The 15,192-nt window shown below is 37.1% G+C and overlaps 1 protein-coding gene and 1 long non-coding RNA gene across 2 annotated transcripts; both read left to right on the top strand.

Moving 5' to 3' along the window:
* The first annotated feature begins 786 nt into the window (after positions 1 to 786).
* Positions 787 to 5,381, top strand: LOC139715453 (nociceptin receptor-like). The gene is made up of 2 exons (XM_071627025.1): positions 787 to 1,011; positions 4,644 to 5,381. The coding sequence occupies exons 1-2, from the start codon at positions 787 to 789 to the stop codon at positions 5,379 to 5,381; spliced, it is 963 nt and encodes a 320-aa protein (XP_071483126.1).
* A 4,464-nt stretch (positions 5,382 to 9,845) lies between these two features.
* Positions 9,846 to 12,329, top strand: LOC139715496 (uncharacterized). Its single transcript, XR_011709827.1, has 4 exons — positions 9,846 to 9,965; positions 10,572 to 10,678; positions 11,097 to 11,242; positions 12,175 to 12,329. It is a non-coding gene; the product is annotated as an uncharacterized lncRNA (long non-coding RNA).
* The last annotated feature ends 2,863 nt before the right edge of the window (positions 12,330 to 15,192 follow it).

Here is a 15,192-nt window from a genome sequence, read left to right as displayed (position 1 = left end):
ACACTCCATGCAGTTCTTCAAATTCTTTTAGATCTATGTATCCGTGTACTCTCTATATCACACTCTTAAAGAGATGGTAAAGTTTTGATTGAGATGGATGAATATGCAAGAGCATGTAACTCCAAGGGGAAATCAACGTTTATTTGATGAAAAATTGGTTGATAAATGGCTGAGATATCCAAAACAAAGCGATCCTAATAAAAGGTGAGACCTACCTTTTATTGGGAGCACATTGTTTTACTTTGTTTTTGGACGTCTAACCCATTTCGATTTTTATCTGATAATCTTTGAATTCCTCATAAATGGCATGCTGTGTAACATGTCATATGTGGTTTCTTAGGTTCCCGATCGCAAAAAGTTAAAAGCTCAAACCACATCTCCGCTAATACGACACCATCCCTTTAATCATACAGAGCGGTTTGCATTGTTGTGTAAGCCGCATGCGCACTTCCGATACCAAACGCCAATGATAGTTGCCAAACTGATTTCATTGTTATAATTCAATTTACCGAAAAGAGTGATTCCTCAGCAGTGTTAGCGACTCCAACAAATGGTCTTCCAAGAAAGAAAATTGGAGGCGAATGCAAGATTCCTCCAGTTTGATAAAAAGCATCGGCAGGTAAGGGCACTTCTGGAAACAGGGTTTTCTCTGTCTGAAAAAGTTCTCAATATTCCAACAGCCCTAACAGCGTCGGCTGCCAACCCTGACATTGCAATATCTTAACGCTTGGTGTAGCCGTCATTCTGACAGTTATTGTTGCTGCCGTTTCGTAGTTTTGTGGCAGCATGGATAGGAACGGTACCGCACCCTCAGGGAACATCTACTTTGACTCGACTCTTCTATCCATCTGTGTGACAGCAATGCTGTGTAATCTTCTCACTCTCTTCGCCATCCTTGGAATTCCCGCCTTGCGACGAGAGCAGAACATCTTTACCTTCAATCTGGCGCTCTCGGACCTGACCCAAGCCGTTGCGCTGACATGCCAAGTCGGCGACGTGCAGAACGGGACGGTAAGTTTCAAAGTACCGTCTGGAACGGCGGAACAATTAATTCAACTTGCTGTTCATTACTAGTGTTTAGAAAATCTGCTCCTTGATCCCGGCACAGTGGTTGGTTACAGTTCGTAAATTGGAAGTTTCCTTATTCCGCAAATGAAAAAAAAGGTGCGTTATACAGAAGGTCTGTTTTATGGGAAAACGGAATAGTTCATTAGAAGGTTTACATTTTGTTGTATTAGTTCTTTTAAGTTTAGGATTAACTAGTCTACATTCATTTACGGTCTGTCGAATCTGTAGCAATAACTTACCTTATTTTATTTTCGTACTGATGAACGTTCTCTAATGGCGAACCTTATTTCATTTTCGGAACAACGAACCTTCGGACTAACGAACGCTTGGAATCACACCACAATGCTGCAATTAACAAACCCTATTTCATTTTCGGGCTACCGCACATCAAGGTATATGGAATTTGTATGTTTCGGAATATCGAACCTTACTTCATTGTCAGATTAACGGATCTTCGGCGTAACGGAAATCCTTCCAGCGATTAAGGCACATTAAAATCTTAAGAATCTCTAACAAGGCCATGTTTTTTTTTAAAGTTAATGTCAAGATATAAATACTGATGCAAATCTATGTTTTGAGGATGACGAAGCAGAGTTACCGTAAACGATAGAGATGAGTAAAACAGTGTTCTTTTTGATGCCATTTTTTCTTGATTATGCTGTAAAATGAAAATATGTTGGATTCTCTTTATATTTTCTCGATATCGTTGTCCAGGGTGATATTCGGTGTTACCAATGTTCTTTGTTTCCAATATAGAATGAAGTTTGTTATTCCGATGGTTCGTTATTTTGAAGCACACAAATTCCATATGAGTTCGTTAATTCGAAGGGTCGTTAATCCGGAAACGAACAGAAGGTCTATACCTGAGACCCTTATAATGCCTATTTCGTTTTCGGATTAATCAAACTTTGAAATAACAAACTGTCCCCTGTGTCCAACGAAGGAGTCACCGAAACCTAAACACACACACACACACACACCTCAGAACTTTTGAACGGATTGTTCGATTTTCGTCAAACTTTAATGACGTGTTCTATCATTGGTTTTTCGGGTGAAGTTCATAATTCTGACATTCAAATTCATAGTTCGAACATTCAGTTTCAAGCATTACATGCGGCTCGCAGCACTGAATCAGCAATGAAATGTAAAATTCGGTCATGCAATCAATCAATTTATTGTTGAATTTGGAGATAGACTGATAGAAGCATGCATTTCAGCAGTGAGCATTCAAATCAATTTCAAACCGGTGACGGAATTTCCTCTGTCATTCAATTCCCTGAAAAGGCAACACCGTTCCAAGTATACATTCATTCAGTTTAAAAGAAGTTTGTATTTAGTTATCTTGGGGTCAAGTATATGCGTCTTTTTTTTCTTTTTTTTAACTTGGTTTTGAATAGATTGGGCTTGATGAAGATTATCTATTTTGCGGTATAGCTTTACCTGTTCATTTTCAAATTGTAACTTCATGAGGTTAAAATGCCGGCTAACGCGGACGCTATTTTCAGTGTTCAAGCACATCGTGGACTATATAATGAGCATGTACAGTATGCCCCCCCCCCATTAAAAAACAAAACAAAAACAAAAACAAACAACAACAACAACAACAAAACAACAACAAAACAAAACAAAAAAATGCAATCGGCATTGATAACTGTCAATATGATTAAATTGTTTAAATGCTACTTCAGTGTCTTTAGATATAACATCTTAGCTATATTTTGCAGAAAACCCCATTCAGTTTTGTTAAATGGTCACAGAGAAATGTGAATCGACGTAAAGCATGTCATGGATCTGTTTCTTCCAATTTTAGCACTTGAATGCTCTTGGAACAGCATATTAATGTGTGAACACAATGGACAGAACTTTGAGGGAAGGGATTCTTGACATGTTCTACAAAACACCTCATTTCTCTTTGACCACAGAAGCAAATCGGATGGGGTTTTCTGGAAGATGTGGGTAATAGATAATAATTATAGTTTCATACCTGAAATTGTATTTGGATTGATTCATTATTATCACAGTTATCATTGTGAAAGGTCTCGTTGTATTTTTTTTGAGGGGGGGGGGGGAGTTCGCACCTTACACTCCCCTCATCCTCATCCCATTACACCTTCTTTAAAAATCTACTCCGTCTGCTTTATCAAATTGATTGCAAGAAGTAGGAAATTGATTACCTGAAACTGAAATTGAACGCCCGAAACAAGCTCATCTGGACTATCGCATGAATTTGATTGCACGAGTCGGCAATTCAATGCTTGCATTTGGAATTTGAAAGCACATGCGTGAATTTGATTAGACAGAAATGAATAAGAGCTCACATAAATGAAATCGATCGGAATCTGAATTTGAATGCCCGAATACTTTCGCTTGCGTACGCTGTGTGAATTTGAATGCACATTCATGAATTCTTGTTGAATTACAAAAGTATGAAATTGACCGGGAAAACCTACATGAACGACAACATTTTAAATTTGATTAACATGAATACAGATAAGACTGACTGAAAATTAATTTGAACAAAAAATCAACCGCGCGTGACTAAAACCCCCGAAATTAGATGATCGCAATACCAATTTGACTGACGAACTTACGAAGTAGACCACAAAAAGCTGTAGAACAGAAGTACATAGTAAGAGAGAAAATAATGTAGAGTTTCTTGTTAAATATGAATGGACCTATTTAAAGTGAAATGCTTAAGTAAAGAAATAAGGAAGAGGTTCTCTATGACACAAGATGTGGAAGGTATGTACATCATAAATGTAAAAAAAAAACCACCCGAATATTGGCCGAGTACGAGCATATGCCGCAATTAAATATAACACGCTTTGTGATATTTAATTTCAACAATCCATTCATATTTTGTTCAGAACTACTGATCAATGAAGTTAAGCAACAGTTGATGTGGGGTGTATAGAGTGCTGTATGCAACATGGTTCTTGCATTTCTGGGCAATGATCTTGATTGGGCCCAGGCACTCCAATTATAACCATCAACAAATATGTACGAAACATTAACAGACGCTGGCCTATATGAAAAGTATAAACAGAATATGAAAAAAAAACAACCGAAAAACTGAACTGATTATTCACATTAGTAATGTAAATAAATTTGGTCATTAGAAGACATCTAGTAGGAAAGTTAATACTAGTTTTACATTGGTAATGAAGTATTAGTCAGATTCCTGGCCGACATATATCTACTTCTATTAGTTGTCAGCCTGTGATATAAGCTCTCCTGCACACGCTAAAAGTAGAGATCTACAGGTATCGGATACAACGATAGTGCTGTCGAGTAATGAAAAATCGTGATGACATAGTCAGTTCTTGAAAAGTAAAAAGGTCCCCTAGGTAATTTCAAATACATACATTTTACTCACATGAACATCAGTGCTTCATAACTTAAACCGAAAGTGGTAGTTCCTGTTATGTCAAAAAGTATATGTTTTGATGTTCTTATAATATAGTGACTAAGGACATTTCTTTATAATAATACTCCTTCATGCTTGAAGACAATTCAGTATCGATCTATCAGGAATTGCAATAAGAGTTTACATTACATTGTATACTCCCTTACAGTTCACGCCTATCATTGGAGACTTACAGGCCCCGGCAATGATCATGTCCATTTTCAGCACCCTCGCTATCGCCTTCCAGCGGTTTGTCGTCATACGTCTCGACCCGTTCGGCAGTCGTAATCTTGTCACTGCTCCAAGGTCCGTGGCGGCGTGTGTGATTGTCTGGTTCATTGTCCTCTTCGGCTACATCGTCATACCAGAACTGATAGAGACCAGTGGAGACTTGGTGTCTACAGAAATTGCTCCAGTAGCTTCAGTCACTTTCATATTTTTGCTCATCACGACATTATGCTACGTAGTGATTTACAAACAGGTGGCAACAGTGTCCCTCCAAGTTGGACTGCCCTCCGACGTGAAGGCAATGCGCGCTGATCAGAACCGGAGAATTCTGCTCACGTTTGGTCTCGTCGTGGGGACGACATTCGTCGCATGGGCAATGACCCCTTGTGTCCTTCTGATCGTGTTCTTTGCTCCACATCTTATTTCGAAGTATTTCCGACCGCTGGTTGACGCTAGTCTCATCTTGCTCGCCCTGAACCTGGTTGGTAACCCTACTATCTACTGGTTTCGCCTCGTCGAGTTTCGACAGCAGTTACTGAGGTGTTTCAGAAAAAAAGAGAAAAGAAGTGGATCGGCAATGCACAAGACATCAAAGGAAGAAACGGGGAATAACAAGGCCGCCTCAGTTACGGAGACAACAGCTATAGGAAGGAGTTCGAATTTCGCCAACAACATATAACTTGGTCGTACACTCGAAAATTTGGCAAGATGTACAAGAAAGTTAACGCAATATAATACGCTTTTAATTCATCATAGTAAAACTAAATTTGTTTAAGTTTCGCATCAAAAGAATACTAAAATCTTACCAACATGTTAACTCATCTGGAGAGGCTCAGGTAGTGTCACTGCCCGGAAAGCAGTAGATGACAGGTTCGAGTCCCACTGGTTCCTTTTTTCCGACATGTTTGTTAATTTACAGATCAGCAGTTGCGATCTTAACAAATTTTCATTTGTAGAGGGAGACAAACTGAAGAAACTCAAACCTGAGCCTTCACCCCTCTGAATAATATTTTTCTTTCATTTATCATATGCCTTGTCCGCCTTGGACTACTTAACATAACAATGTCGGGATCTCGGAGCTTGGGTGTTTGTTCCATGTTCATCGTGTCACTGCCGGCAACCAGGGACAGCCTGGTGGTAGTGTCGCTGCCCGGAAAGTAGTAGATGACAGGTTCGAGTCCCACTGGTTCCTTTTTTCCGACATGTTTGTTAATTTACAGATCAGCAGTTGCGATCTTAACAAATTTTCATTTGTAGAGGGAGACAAACTGAAGAAACTCAAACCTAAATATAAGTTGTTCACAGAATATTTTTTCTTCATTGCCTTTGCCCAATGTACAGGAAAACGTACAACAAACATACAACAATGAATAATACAGTGGGGCTACAGCATAAGCGTGGCTCTATTTGCGTGCAGCCCCCGTACATTCCTCAAATATTTAGGCCTACTAGCTAGACAATGATATAAATCAGTGGTTGTTGTTTTATCTTAGAAAATAGTCCCTTTAAAGTATGAGAGAAATTAAGTGTATTCCCCAGACCAGTTGACCGAAAAAAATCCCTCTAGATTAGTAAAAGTAGGCCTATTCCTAAATGTACCAGCACCATACCTGTGCTCCTGTCTTTGACCAATCCAAACATCTCACTGTATCCAGCACTCACGTTTCTTTGCAGCCATTGTCAAAGTGGGCATTTAAGTTTGCCTAATCAAAACATAAAAGTCAAGAAATTTGCCCGTCACGTTCCTTTTGCAGGGTGCTGTTCGTTATTCCGAAGGTTCGTTATTCCGAAGGTTCGTTATTCCGAAGGGTCGTTAATCCGAAACACACAAATTCCCTATACCTAGAGGCTCGTTAATCCGAAAATGAAAAAGGGTTCGTTAATCCGAACATTTGTGGCGTTATTCCGAAGGTTCGTTATTCCGAAGATTCCTTAATCCGAAAAATGAAATTCGGAAAAATGAACCTTCGGAATAACGAATCTTCGGATTAAAGAGCCTTCGGAATAACGAACCTTCGGAATAACGAGCTGTAACCCTTTTACCAACGAGAAAATTCGTGAGAGAACAAGTAGCTATATCGACTCTTTTCTGCTATTCCAACAGTTACAGTCATCTTCACAAGTCTTTGCATTGCACCCTTGTCTAGAAAAGTCAACCGCGGTGACGCCAGTCATTGTACAGGGCTCATTGACACTGGCCAGTAGTATAATGTAATAATTTGAAAGTTTGTCTTTTCTCAATTGTTGTTGTTGTTGTTGTTCATGAAGACTGAAAGAATAAACACAAATGCTTGTTTATATATTATACCGCTGTAGAAATTCTGACATTTTGCATTTGGTTAAGCTCATTCAATGTTTGGATTACTTGAAGAGCTAAAATAGGCAGAAAAAAGTAACATAGGGAAGCTGAGCAGATTATAAAACTGATATCACTCTAATATGACACAGTGACTGACGAGTGTGCGTTTAACAATCCTTATGTTAATTTGAGATGTTCTTCATTTTACTGAGCCGTTTATCATTTGAAGCATTTGCATGTGTGCGTGTGTGTGTGTGTGTGTGTGTGTGTGCAGTGGCTGGCTTGTACTTTCACACTTTCTGTAATAGTAGACCAGCCAAACCTCAAAAAAGGCTCTAGATAAGGATTCGACGGCATTTTTTGTTAATGCTCCGTTCTCATACTGAAAGTCTTGCAAAAATACTAAGGAATAGCGTACGGCCGGATGTCACGCGCGTTTTTGCCGAAAAATGTCATTTTTAGCACAAAATTCAGAAGCATGTCAAAAATCACTATTTTTATTTTTTGCTTGCATTCAATTGATATTTGAAAGATCATGAGTTTTAATTGTCCCTTTTAATGAAATTGCAATCTAAATGTGTTTTCTTAGCAATTTAAAAAGTCATTTTGTACAGCCATATATGGGGCTCTCAAATGTTTGGGTGTTGTTTTCTCGAAATAATATTCACAGATTAATTAACGTTCTGCAAAGTTTGTTTTTCCAAGCTAATTAGATGATCTTCCAAAAGTAATTTAATGTTTTATAAAACTACAAGTGCTTCTTTAATTGAATGTGTCAATATTATTTCTAGTGTTCTTGAAGAAATCTTTACTTTTAATCAAAACTCTGAACTTGCAGGAACTCAGAAAATGCATTTTCGAGCATTTTCCAGTAGCCCCGCGCAGCTTGTGTGCGCGCAAATACTTAATACGTGTGCGTACGTCTACCCCTACGACGAGCTAGCTACAGGTAAAATCTCTCGCGCGAGCTAGAGAGAGCTGCATGTTTCGGTCGTTGAGTTGGAACGTGGTGACTGAAAAAGGGACTCTTTCCTTCGAATGTAAGTAACTTAGTAAATAAATACATAGTTCTTTATTGCACTGCATAACGGAACTTAAAAATCTGTTTTGATCTAACAGTTAGATATACAACTTTGATCTGAGACTTGGTTAATATCAAGGGTCAAGCGCTAGTTAGGCCGATGTCTTTAATTACTGTATTTCGCACCGATCCCGTGGGCGCGGGCATGCCTACCAACCCCCGGGCCGCCACCCGACCGTGCCGGCGGTGCGTGGAACACCGATTATTCCGTAAAGCACGTCTTGACACGGTGCGAAAAGAGGCCTAACAAACATTAGGTCTACGTCTAGATTTAGGTGTCTTGTTCGTTCGATCTAGGTTTGTAATCTATGGCCTCATCACATGCAGTTGGACTGAATCCTCGTCTACTGTTAGGTCTAATCTATCTCACTTACGGTTACACTCTCTCTAACTGTTAATACTAACTACCAACGTTAGTGTTAGACATTCTACTAGCTAGTAGGGGTAGTGTTACTCTAACGTTTGTGTTACACTGTCAGTGCTAGAATGTACGGCTACGCCTGTTATTATGCCAAAACAATTCAATCGGGCTAGGCCCTATGATAGTATAATCACAATGAACTTAACACCTAACGTTAGCACATTAGCAGTTGTATAACGTGGACAGTACAGGCCCACTACTACTAACGTTACTGCGCTGGTATGTATTTGTAGGGCTAGACTATCCTAGAGCCAGGTCCAGGGCAAGGGGCTGTCGTCTATACAGAAGGTGTAGATGTAGATCTACCAACGTTTAGAGTCTAATATACTAGACCTACAATATAAACACTATAGGGCCGGGGGTCTGAAGCATAAATAGCTGGCGTCTGGAATTAGGATCTAGGTCTAACCTTAGTCAAGATCTGGGCCACTGATTCTACCTAACGTTTTAGAGGTTTCTAGTAACCTACTACTCATATCTAGGCAGTTTTGTTGTAAAGACCCAGCTTACTACACTAGGCCTAGCTAGACCTAAGTTTAGGCATCTAGAGGTTCTAAAATCTATGCATAATAATTATACTATACATATTATGTAGGCTAACTTTGATCAAAAAGTTCATGTTAGATCTAACATGAGAAGATCCTAACATTAGCTCTAACGTGAATTAGCTAGACTAATATTAGTCTCTAGAGCATAGGTCTAAGGTTGATTCCACTCTTTCTGGTATTTGTAGACCTGTGGGTTCAGAAAAAGAGTCTAGGATTTAGGCCTAGGTGTTTTATATAAAAGCGAGTCTACAACCAAGTGATCTTGCCATTCGAATATGCCCGAAAGAGAGAGAGAGAGAGAGAGAGAGAAAGTGTTCAGTCCTGACTGCCAACCTCTCCTAATCTGTGAATCATTTACATGTACTCTTCTAGTTTACAAATAGATCTAGTCAAAGAGGAACTATTTAGAAATGTCTTTACTCATAAGTACCAAGTTCTTATGTTAATGTCTCAAAGAATAAAGGTTCGTTTGAAAAAAATGTAAATATTACATTTTTAATGGATCATTTAGACCGACTCACTGAAACCTAAATATCTTCTTCTTTTTTAACTTTTTAAAAAGCTAAAAAAAATATCATCTTAATAAAAGAGATATATTTTTAGTTATAATTGATTTGCATGGGGAACAAAGAAAATTATGTCAATGTCAAGATGCCTTTTCAAAACAATCAAATTTCAAATTGATTTTATTTTTTGTTCACTGTTAGCTTGTAATGCTCTGCTTTAAAGATGAAAAAAATTATTTGAGTCATGCTGATTTCTGTTTTCAGCTAGATGTACCAACAACTGGACAGACTGAGTCTTGTCTTCAAACTTCACCAAAGAGAGAGACATAGGCCTATCCTGACTTGCCAAAATCTAATTGTAAAGACTGAGCTCTTTCTACCTGCAACAAAGTGCAGAACAACCAGAAGGTAAGAAACGGTAAATGTCTTAAATAGCGGTCTAATTTGAAATATCTTTTAAATACTAACTTACTAAGTGTTTGATTATCAAATGTATCACTTCAGTGCCCAGTTGAAAATAATGCCAAATCTAAATACATTGAGTATCAAATATTCCTATTCCATTTGAATAAATTGTAACAAGCATGTTTTCACTTTGACAGTTGCATTACAATACAGTGTACAAGTACTTTGCAAACAAAGAGAGGATAATAATCTTATACACGTGTATCTCCATTTATATAAGAAGGGGAGCAAATCTGTGATCAAATGTGTATTCTTGTTTTCTTGTAAATTCATTGCATGTTCTATTGTAGAGGATCATATGAAAGAACGATATTCTATCTACTGAAGATGAGATCATATAAAAATCAAACATAAATGTAATCAAGTAAGATATATGTATATGTGATGAAATATTTCTCAACCATGTCAATTGGCACAAGCGTTTAATGTGTGCACAGATGAAAATACGTCTGTAGTCACAGATCAATTAACTTTCCATTGTTATTAAGTTGCGTTAAGTATGACGTAAGGGTGATATGCTGTGATGTATTGTTCTTTATTTTTATCAAGGTGTCAGCAACAAATGGACATGCTGAGTTTGAGATCACATCCACTAGAGTGAGGGGGAGATAGAAAGATGTCTTGACTGCGATGTGAATGCCCTTTCCAGCTCACAAGTAAGTGTCAACGATTTGAAATTAGGAATATCATCTCATGAATACAAACCGATTTATGCAAGGAAATCATATCCTAATCCACATAGAAATGAGAGCATGATACAATCAAATATTTGTGTACAGGAATTACAGGTGTCAAGATGACTTCCATCCTACATAATTCATTTTCAGTAAGATATGGCTTTAGAGCATCAAAGATGATAATAACAATTACATGATTAATGTATTACATGTAAGACAAATTAATGTTGACAGTGACCTGAAGATCCAAAATTTCATACTAAGGGATTCATGAGATCGTGATGATTAATTCTAATTCATGATGAATGTGTTTGTTTTTTGTTGCAGTATGATTATCCTGTTTCACTCATAAAAATGATAACTTATTCAAGTTTTTGTTAATTGTATTTTCGACCAGAATTAGCACAAAGTGGACAAAATGGACCCTGCAAACCACAGCCAACTACGGACAAGAGAGAGAGAAAAAAAGAAAGAGACAGATGTCCTGACTACCAACTTCTAATCTGTGCATCCTGTACTCTATTTCGAAAGGAAATATGGGAGGTAAGCAATAATACATGTAAAATGTAAACTCCAAATATGTTGGAATATTTTGTCAAGCCTTTGACATCTTGACCAAATTTTTGACTGTCGATCGTTCATTGGGCAGAAAATTAACGCATGTTTTGCTAAATGAATGCAGTACTGCATATGCATGTAGTCAATCACTCCAACTACGAAGATTTACATGAATTAACGCTGATTATTATTTTTTTAGCCTCTGTCAAAGATGGTTGCAGGAGTTTTTATGTTGTTGCAGTCATCCATTCACACGCACATCTGTCCTATTCTCATCTTGCAATAACTTAACATTTACTCAGCAGATCATCTTCAACTTTGATTTTATACAGAAGAGATGATTACCTGCTGAGCCTTGTACAAGTAGCATTTTAGTTATTGTTGTGATTTTGCTGCTGATTGTAGATTACAGGGAAACCCTGATTTTTATTGACTGTAGAGCATTGCTACCATGACATTATATTTACCTTCGGATGGCAAAGTTACCATAACCTCTAAGCAATTTGACTTGATTAGTTATGAGGGTATTGATGTGAAAGGTCACGGGGACATTATATGCATGAAAGTGTTGAATGTATCCAGTTGCAGTATCAGGCAAGCACTACCTTGAAATTCTTCTGAATGGAATAAAAAGCTTAATAGAAAGAATTGGATATTTGGATCATGAAAGTTTCCTACATTTTATATTTCATCGTATACTCACGGTTAAATTGCTACAATTAGGATCTACTGTATAAAATAATATACTTTACAGTTTCAAGGAAACACTACATATAGAGGAAATCAAGTAACCGTATGTCTTTATTAGCGTATATGTCACTGTGTCTTCACCAAAGATTAAAATGCCCGTGTCACTTTCCTCATCAAGTAAAGACAGATACACCATTCTTTCTCTCTCTCTCTCTGGCTCTCTCCAGAAACAACCCTGCCAGGCTATCCGGTCCGCATCCAGATTCCGTATGAAGGATGTCATCAGAACCTGAACTTACATGTGGAATGCATCCATCTAAACTTCTCAAATATAATCACAATGTGCTTTCAGGACTATTATAGAAGTTGAATATATAAAAGACATGTGTATATATTAGAAATTTCTACTAATCAAGATTAAATGCTTCTTTTCTAATCTTTTTTTTCTTTTTTTTTCCTTAGTGATGAAGTAAAACAAGGCCTGATATCAAAATGTGCACAACACTACTTGGCAAAGAGCATTTACAATATGATTTGATGTAGATCTACTTCCAATTTTGATGACAGCATTAAAGGGATGAGGGATGGTCTATTTTTTGGTTGAGATGGGGGCTGAGATGGAGATTTTGTAAAATAATGAGAACCCTGTTATGAAATATTAAAGAGTAAACAATACCAAGAGGAATTCCAAATTTATTTGTTAAAAATTGGTTTTGAAAAGGCTGAGATGTACAAAAACAAAGAGGTCCTAATATAGGTGGCACCCACTTCAAATTATTATCATTCTGTGTCACTTTTTAAAAAGATTTCTCGGCCGTTTCAAAACCAAGAACTTTAATCAAACAAACTTCAAATTACTCTAAGAATTTGATGCTCTTTCGTATTTCATAAGTTGTTTTTATTTGCTTGCAAAAAGTTAAAGTCTGAATCTCCATCTCAACCAAAACTATACCATGCCTTTGAGACTCAGAATTACAAGCCGCATACTAGTAGTTCATGGAAATTGATCCTGTTATTTCCTTTGAAACCCAAACGCCAACATTTTAATCCTGTCAGATTGGAATGTCTTTTGTTTTTGTTTTTATGAGGGGGGGGGGCAACAAAAGGGAGGTGAACTTTGCCTTTCTTCATCAGATGGAGGAAAATATGTGACATGTTAGAAAAAAAAAGAAAACTGCACGTTGAAGTGCTTAAAAAGAGAAAATTTCACAAAGTAACAGTTGATGAATCTGAAGGGAAATAGCATAGAGCATGTTTTTTCTTTTCTAGTTTAAGATATAAAAAAATAGTATGTAGCTTAAAGGAACGAACATAAGTAAAATGTTTCAATCCAAACGCCAAGTACAAGAAGTAGTGAAAAGAAAATGTACTGGTCAAGATGTATGTTTTGCCAGGTTTCTTTCACATGTGCCATAATTGTCATGATGTTGGTAATACTGTAATATAATGTTAGCTATTCAGGGCCCCAGCAATGTATTCTAGTACTTGGAATAAGGGAAAGTATTAGAGGGAAACACCCATGCATTTTGGAGAGGTGATTTTTTTCTTCTTCACTGAGAGACGAGTTTTCAGTGCAGATATCTTATCACACTGGTCTGCAGAACACAAAAATAATATCAGACTAAAAGTAGATTTTTTAAAATTTGGCAGTCACCATTCTAATTTAGTTGTACATTGACGAAACTTCAATGCAACAGTCATAATTAGCTAGGATATGTAACCACAAATTGTTAAAAAGATAGAGATGTTGAAATATTGCTTAAAGAGAACATTTTGTTTTTCTAACTGGTGTAACGTTTGTGGTGCTGGACACATTATAGTATATGTCACATAAAAAGAAAATGAGGCTAGCAATGCAGTTAATGTAGTCAGCGCAATTTGTATTGTTTTTCAAACTCTTTGGATGTATGTCACAGAGATTTGTTCATGAAAGACATTTTCACTGAGGACTCATTCTTTTCTAATGCTTTTAATCATTTAAGAATATTGCTTTCAGATGGATTTTTTTTTTTTTTACATGTCCACAAATGGAGACTGAGGTTCTTTACCTTTCAAAACGAAATACTGTTGAAGAGAAATAATTATATACTAGTATATTTTGCAGGATTCAAGCATGTTCTTACTGTGTATGTATTCTAATCAGCATTTTGGTAACCAGCAACATAGATGTCAAGTGCTGCTATTCTAGTAAATGTACTCTAATGGCAAATCATTGCTTTAAAAAGCAGAAATCGCCTCGTTTACTGTTTACTGTATTTCATTCGTGAACGCTGCTTGAGACGGTGGTTGCGGGCGTGTGCACATTGTGTAGTACGTTTTGTTGGTTGATTGGGAATTTAGAGTGTTGGTGATAAATGAAATGATTTTCTTTCCACAAATTTGTGATAATATAGGAAAAACAATCGAATTGCAAACAAACAAGTTGTTACATGTCTGCTCCAAGGACATAGAACTTGGCCAAGGATTAATCTAATCTGCAATATAGAATCGATGATATAACCGACTTAATGATGGGAAGGGGAATTGAGTCTGTTATTGCATTGTACGCATTTCACTTCTACTTCCTTTTTACTTCTTGTTTTCTCTTTTGAGGGTGATATTTGCCTTACTTTTTCCACACAAATCCGGGATACATAATAACACTTTTATGTCGCCGACTAAGTGTGCGTTCCAAACAACGTTCATGTAAACAATCAACCATCATAAAAGAAACATTTAGTATAAGTCTTCTGCGGGAGAATAAATCAAAATAAAATGCAAACACCTCGCCTTAGAACATTACAAAAGTAAAAGTGATTTCGTGCCAATCCCTTGCAGGGCTCCGTTTCAGGGCCTGAGAATGCAAACTATAGCATTATGAATTCCAAAGCATTCTCGGGGGAAGGGGTGAGTATGCAGGATGGGAGATTTGGTATCGTAATTTGTCCCAGTAACACGTGATTTGTTATCACGGTTTCCATGACAACCATTTCCGAACATAGTAAACAATTTATATACACGTATATTCTTAGGTTTCATTGTTAAATATAGATTAGTTAGATTGATACATTTTTCACACACACACACAAAATGTTTCAACACTTTCGTACGTTTTACAATTATGAATATTTGAAATTTTCAGGGAGTGACCTAATGATGATCAGTTGCCATGGTAACAACACTACTGATTTTATTTATTTATTTATTTATTTATTATTTTTTTTTTTGGGGGGGGGGAAGAAGCACATTTCAGTCATATCAAGGTG

This window comes from Diadema antillarum, unplaced genomic scaffold, assembly GCF_040938485.1.
Source record: "Diadema antillarum isolate AM-2024a unplaced genomic scaffold, OU_Dant_1.0 scf00000049, whole genome shotgun sequence".
Lineage (NCBI taxonomy): Eukaryota > Metazoa > Echinodermata > Echinoidea > Diadematoida > Diadematidae > Diadema > Diadema antillarum.
Note: the sequence above shows the minus strand (reverse complement) of the source record. Positions and strands in the feature narration are given on the sequence as shown.